This window comes from Podarcis erhardii, assembly GCF_964252035.2.
Source record: "Podarcis erhardii genome assembly, chromosome: 14".
NCBI classification, from domain to species: Eukaryota; Metazoa; Chordata; class Lepidosauria; order Squamata; family Lacertidae; genus Podarcis; species Podarcis erhardii.
The window spans coordinates 38,746,982-38,753,984 of record NC_138503.1 but is presented as its reverse complement, the minus strand read 5'-3'; the positions used below and the strand labels follow the sequence as shown (position 1 = coordinate 38,753,984).

Genomic DNA, 7,003 nt, shown 5'->3' with positions numbered 1-7,003 from the left:
GGACTTCCTTCCAGGTAAGTGTGTTCAGGATCGGAGCCTTAGAAAGGAGCGGAATCTCCCATCTCTTCTGCTGCTGGTGCTGCTACTTCCCCTTGAGTAGACTCCCCCTCTCGTCATCAGCGTGCGCGCTCCCGATCCACGCTGCCGGCCGGCGTGCGCGTCCTCCCCAGTTCTTCCCTTCGCTCTATGGGTCTTTGCTGCTGCCGCCGCCGCCGCTGCTAACGCCATGATCTTCCTGCTGGCCCTGTTTGCCAGCATCTTCCAAACAGGTGAGCGTTGCTGAGATCTGGGGGTGCCCAACTTTGCAGGCTGGGATCTGGGGGTGCCTCACCAGCCCTTCCCTCTCTCTGTAGCTGGGTCATGCTGAATTAGCCGTACTGGGGTTGCATATCTGTTTCTTTTGCCATCGGGAAGCAACGCCCTGTGCCTGCCCTCCACCCCGCCCGCCCCCGCCCCCAATTGGCTAAGTCAATTTTCGCCAACCTGGTGTCTTCCAGATAAAAACACACAAACATAAAAAGAGCCCTGTTGGATCAGGCCAAACGGGGCCCATCTCCTCTTCCCACAGTGGCCAACTAGATGGTTGTGGAGAGTGCTTTTTCGAGGGGGTAAAGGTAAAGGGACCCCTGACCATTAGGTCCAGTCGTGGCCAACTCTGGGGTTGCGGCGCTCATCTTGCTTTATTGGCCAAGGGAGCCGGCATACAGCTTTCGGCTCATGTGGTGAGCATGACTAAGCCGCTTCTGGCGAACCAGAGCAGCACACAGAAACGCCGTTTACCTTCCCGCCAGAGCGGTACCTATTTATCTACTTGCACCTTGACATGCTTTCGAACTGCTAGGTTGGCAGGAGCTGGGACCGAGCAACGGGAGCTCACCCCGTCGCAGGGATTCGAACCGCCAACCTTCTGATCAGCAAGTCCTAGGCTCTGTGGTTTAACCCACAGCACCACCGTCATCCCAGGATTTCCAGGGGGGTACTCAAGGGTAATAATATATTATATTATTATTATTTATACCCATCCCATCTGGCTGGGTTTCCCTAGCCACTCTGGGCAGCTCCCAACAGAATATCAAAAACACGATAAAACCTCTTTTTTGTTGTTAAAAAGTGTGGCACTTACTGTAGGAACTTCATGGTGAGTACCAGCACCTATTTTTCTAGAGGAAAAAAAAGCACTGCCTGTGGGAAACCTGCAAGCAGGACCCGAGTGCAATAGTATTCACTTGTGATTTCCAGAAATCCTGCCCCTCCTCAGCTGCGCAGCATGTATTGCATGCCCCCCCCCTCAATATATATATACATTAAATCTCTCTTTTCCCCTTACTTTCCAGGATTCACCGGTGTAAATGAACGCACCTTCCTGGCCATTAAGCCAGATGGGGTACAACGGCATCTGGTTGGAGAGATCATCCGACGCTTCGAGAAGAAGGGCTTCAAACTGGTGGCGATGAAGCTCATGCAGGTCAGGATACTTGGCTAAGTACCTAAGCTGTTTGTCGAGAGATGGATGGGGAACCTTTATGACCCAGTGGACCACATCTTCATCTTCCTGCCACCTCCACCTCCATTCTGTGGGCTAACTTAGGGTTACCCACTTGTCACTCATCGGACACCAGGTGATTGACAAGTGGGTTGTCCCATCCATCTGTCAAAGGTGGCTCATGGTGGGGAAGAGACAACAACCAAGCGGATTGAATTCCCTGTGCACCAGGCGTCCAGTCCTGCTTTCTATAGGCATTGGGATGGAAGCAGCTGATTCAGCCACAACTCTACCTGCCACACACTTTGCTTCACATAGGATGCCAGGTGTGGAGGAAATGACTGTGTTTTGGGGGAAATTGGCTTATAGGCCAAATGAGGGGTGCCTGGTGGGCCAAATTTGGCCTGAAGACCAGAGACCTGGAGGTTGAAGGCCACACACCAGGGCAGTCTGATCGCACCCAGTGTTGTATATTATCTTTGCGTGCTATCATTCTATTTTTGTGTTGGGGGTTATTCTCTATATTTTGTTGGTTTATTCATTGAAATTATAAACTGCCTTTCTACCACAGCACCCAAGGCAGTTTACAAATTTAAAGGACCACAAAATAACATTTAAAGTTGATGGGGGGGTGGAGAAAGGACAATCCAGCTGGAACAGGGCCTGTTGTTGCCTCTGCCTGCTTCCCTAGTTAAAACTGATTAAATTAGGTTGGCTTATTTGTATCGCCTTATCTAACATTGCATGTAAGTATTTTGTGGATTCATTGACATCATTGTTATTTTAAATTGTTCTTAATTTTGCATGGTTCTATTTTTTGGTTTGTTTTCTGGGTTGTAAGATGCTTAAGGTACAATTCTGTGGGAAACCGACGGTGGTGGTATTGATGCTGACTCAACTGTTAATTTCCTGATCTTTGATTATCATCATAATCCTAGGAAATTTTACTCCCACCCTTCAAGCAAGTTCCCAGGGCAGTTTACACACAAAATAAAAGACTGAAAACAGTCAAAACATACTAAAAACCAACAAAATTGTTTAAAGAACTACACAACGTTGATCAAGTCTGTGGCATGTGTTTGACCACGTGTTAATCCTGGAAGACTTGCCTCCTGCCTTGTAGGCCTTTTCCCACTTGGCCTGGGAGGATGGGGCCCTGACAAACTCCCAACTACCAAAGCTGGAGCATTGTTTAGGAATTGGGGGGGGGGGGGTTTGCTGGGGTTGTTGATGTTGATTTTTTTGTATCTTTATTTTGGATCCTATAATTTATGTGGAAATTCTTCAACTTGTGCACTTTTTGATGTTTGGTTTATTGTTTTATGACTACTTTTGCTATGTTTCTATTTTGTAATTTTTTAATATGATTTTAACTTTGGAAAGACAGCATACAAATAAAATGCTTGATTGATTAGGCTTCCGAAGACTTGTTGAAGGAGCATTACATCGCCCTCCGTGAGCGTCCTTTCTATAACCGCCTGGTGAAATACATGAGCTCTGGACCTGTTGTGGCCATGGTGAGTGAAATAACAAATGCATTTTGCTATGAGAGCCAGTGTGGTGTAGTGGTTAAGAGTGGTAGTCTCGTAATCTGGGGAACCGGGTTCGCTTCCCTGCTCCTCCACATGCAGCTGCTGGGTGACCTTGGGCCAGTCACACTTCTCTGAAGTCTCTCAGCCCCACTCACCTCACAGAGTGTTTGTTGTGGGGGAGGAAGGGAAAGGAGAATGTTAGCCGTTTTGAGACTCCCAAGGGGGAGTGAAAGGCGGGGTATCAGATCCAAACTCCTCTTCTTCTTCTTCTATGTGAGGGTCTTGAGATGCCCCTATCTCCTAACACATCTATATTTTCTAACAATACCCAAGTATAGAAAAGCCGTCTTGTTGGCACGTTCTGACATTTTACCCTCCAAGATCCCAGATAGCAGAACACCGGGGGGCGGGTGGGGCGGGTTGGGAAACCTTGTAAGAAATATTTTCTCTTTGAGAAGAGAGGGAGGCTCATCACTTCCCTCTTCCCCAGGACTCCTAATGCTTTCTCAAGTGGTTTAGCAGAACAAGGCCACTGGCACTGAGAAGGTTGCCTTTTCCATTGGTTTTCAGCAAGTGGGTCACGGTTTGATCTAAGGCAGGTGACACCAGCAACAGCACGACCACCGTCCAAATAGGCAGAAACAAACAAAGAAAGGGCTCCCCAAATGTGCTATAGGACTAAAGGTGTGTCTCGGGTCACCAAAAGGTTGAATGCTAGTGGGGGTGTTTCTTCCCTTCACCCCAGGTTTGGCAAGGACTGGAAGTGGTGAAGACAGCTCGCGTCATGATTGGCGAAACTAACCCAGCAGATTCGAAGCCTGGGACTATCCGAGGTGACTTCTGCATTGAAGTTGGCAAGTGAGTGAAAACCTCATTTACTTTTGGGGCAGTTCTCTCTTCTGACCGTTTTGTGTGACTCCGGCAATGCAACTATTGGTCCACCACAGCAAGGAATGGGGGCTCAGCCAGGTGTCGCTTTCTGCCTGAGATGATCTAAAACTGCATTCCTGTAAACAGAGTGGAAACTAAATCAGAGGATGATTTCAAAAAAATCAAATAAGGCATGCTTTTTGTTTTGTTATCGTTCGCACATGCTGTGTGTCTAGCAAAGATAATCAAAATCCTGTTTAGTGCAAATGTTTCAGATCGGACTGTGCACTAGAACTAACCAAATTCCAAACCAAATCAGGCTAATTTGGGTGGAGAAGGACATGTGGATGCAGCCAATGTGGATTATGGGTTTGTAAGTAAGAAGGAAGTATTTTTGTGTGAACATGGGCCAAAATTAAGCTGCCTCCCAGTAATGGTAGAAATGACCTCCAGCTTCATAGATTTGAGAGGCAAGTGAAGTATTTTTGCTTCTTCCAGGGTTTATTGTTAGCGTGTCCCTGTCTGCCAATACACATGCTGTTAATACAGTCCATCCCGTCTGTGAGCAAACACCCTCCCTCAGCAAAATGGACCTTTTATAAGGGAAAGAAAGAGAGCTGGGGAAATGGGGCAGGAGGGAAGCAGCAGCAGGAGGTGGGAAACGAGCAGCAAAGAATTGGAAAATAAGAAAAGACTCTGATGAATCATTGCATAAGGTTATAACAATGGAAATGAAATTATCATTTTTCATCCCCTTTTCCCCTACCCTATTAGGAACACAAGAAGCTGTTGTATAGAGCCCAAATCCACACCATACATTGTGGGAGCTGTAGTTAAGTCAAGGGTGCTGATAGTTCTTTGGAGAGCCCTATTCCCCTTGCAGAGCTACAATTCCCAGTTTCCTTTGAAGAGGGATTTATGATTAGACCTCTCTGAGAACAGTAGCTCTGTGAGGGGAATCGGGGGTCTCCTCTCAGCACCACAAACAGTTTCCCAACAGTCTTTGGGAGAAAGCAATGACGGCTTAAAGTGGAATCGCAGCACTTTAAATGTATGGTGTGAATGTGACCAGTCACATCATTTGTCCATCTGGCCTATCAGCAGCTCTCCAGGATTTGGCAGGAGCTTTATCTGTACCTGGCAATTGAACTTGGGACCTTTGCATATAAAGCCCTAAGCTGAAACCTAGCTCATCGTACTCATATATGCCCGACTGCCCAAGAACTTAGTTAACTGTGGCACAATGCATCCAGCTGCACGGTGGGATATACTTGTTCCTTTTTCCTACAGGAATGTGATCCATGGGAGCGATTCGGTGGAGAGCGCCCAGCGAGAGATCTTGCTCTGGTTCCGCACAGATGAACTGGCCTGTTGGGAAGACAGTGCAGATCACTGGATTTATGAGTAAGGCAGAGCAGCTGAAGCCTGGCCCCCTCTGCTGCTGTCACAAAGGCACTGCACAAACCTGTCCATTCCCTTTCAGCTTATCTGGGATCCCCCGGGTAGCTTTCTTCTTTTGTTGAATTGGGTGGGGAAGAGAAAGGGCAGGAGTATTTTAGATCTGAACAAACATATCATGTCAGTTTAACAGCTAGTAATTTAATTCCCTTTCTCCCTGCCTCCCCAGCCCCCAATTATAGCCTTTTGGGGGCAATATTAGAGAAATCTGCACTATTAAACCAGTATGGAAAAGCACACACCAAGGGGATTCCAGTTCTCTTTTCTCACTTTTAGAATGTACTTTCAAAGGGCTTCATTAGTGGTTTTCCTGCTGCCTCCCAATCCAAGCCTGCAAAGACTACCCCACTTGGTTAGGTCACAGTTTTACTAGCTACAGGGCACAGACCCAACTTTGCAATCCTAGTCAGCGGATTGCCTGGGCTTGCATCCTGCTATCCGCAGCATCTTTGGGGTTGCAAAGCACCATGCCTCTGGCCACAAGAGTTTTATTTCAAACCACCCAGGTGAAAATAGGCCACCCAACGTAATTGCGACATCAGGTGGCTGGCCCTTCCTACTTTCCCAACTTGGCCCATGGGAAGGGTGGGGGAAATACAGATCCAGCCTGCTGCCCCTGCTCTTTCCAAAAGGAAACATCAAATAAGACAGAAGCAAGGGGAGCTGTGCTGTTTCGCTTTACTTAAGCAGCAGCAAATACAAACAATTGCTCGCAGCTAGCAATATCCGGCGGTTGAGCAATAGGGCTTATACAGCTGCTGTTACGTCCTGCTCTCTCTCTAGTGAATGCAATTTCTTTTTGGGCAATGACTTGAAATGCAGAATTCACGCTGCTCATTATCTCATACCCGCCCCACTTTCTCCAATAGTCCAGGACGGCGGGGGGGGGGGGAGCTGCTTTAGTGCATGTTTTATCTTAGGGATGGCGGCAAATATTCAGTTCTCCAGATGTTGGAGCCTCCATCACCTCTGACTGTTGGCCATGCTGTCTGGAGCTGATGGGAGTTGGAGTCCAACAACATTTGGAGGACCACTGTCCTGTGTACACCTGTGTACAGAATAATCTTATTCACAGCTGACAACTATTCAGTAGGAACAGAATGCTGGGATTTGGGAGTGGAAGATGGCATTTCAGGAGGCCTCTGATAGAGTGGAAGCAGCCAAATCCCATTAAGTTGGGACCTGGCTGGAGAAGTATTGTTCCTAGGCTATCATGGTTCCTGTGTTTTCCTCTGGGATCTTTCATCCCACTGCATGTTACTGTTCTTCCAGATATTTCCCAAAAGGAGATTGTTTACATCTATAAATATGTACAGGGCTACTTTTTAAATACTGGCTGCGTTTTGCTTTTGTAAAATAAATTTTGGGAAAAGGCAATCATTTTTACTCTGTGTCTGTCAGGGTGGTGTATCTTGGAAAAGGGTGTGGATGGCTGGCTGGGAGTACAGAACAAGGGCACTTCATACTTGCACCATATTGTTGCAGGTGACCCCCCCCCCCGCCCCATCACTTGGGTGTGCACCATCAAAAGATGCAATAAACGTCATGGCAGTAGCTCCTTAAAAATACCACTTCTAGTGTGTGTTTATCAATGCTCTCGAATCTGTGATGTTAACACATTTTTTTTTATTATTACATACAGAACAGATATGGTCATCTT

General features: G+C 47.1%; 1 protein-coding gene across 1 annotated transcript; it reads left to right on the top strand.

Annotated features, from left to right (window-relative positions):
• Window positions 1-110: 110 nt before the first annotated feature.
• NME3 (NME/NM23 nucleoside diphosphate kinase 3) lies at window positions 111-6,720 on the top strand. The gene is made up of 5 exons (XM_081840129.1): window positions 111-269; window positions 1,335-1,465; window positions 2,899-3,000; window positions 3,761-3,873; window positions 5,176-6,720. The coding sequence occupies exons 1-5, from the start codon at window positions 227-229 to the stop codon at window positions 5,291-5,293; spliced, it is 507 nt and encodes a 168-aa protein (XP_081696255.1). The 5' UTR covers window positions 111-226; the 3' UTR covers window positions 5,294-6,720.
• The last annotated feature ends 283 nt before the right edge of the window (window positions 6,721-7,003 follow it).

Coding starts and splice junctions, on each gene's coding strand:
- NME3 (XM_081840129.1), top strand. CDS start 227: ATGATCTTCCTGCTGGCCCTGTTTGCCAGCATCTTCCAAACAG. Junction 3,001..3,760: donor CTGGACCTGTTGTGGCCATG/GTGAGTGAAATA, acceptor CCTTCACCCCAG/GTTTGGCAAGGACTGGAAGT. Junction 3,874..5,175: donor TTCTGCATTGAAGTTGGCAA/GTGAGTGAAAAC, acceptor TTTTTCCTACAG/GAATGTGATCCATGGGAGCG.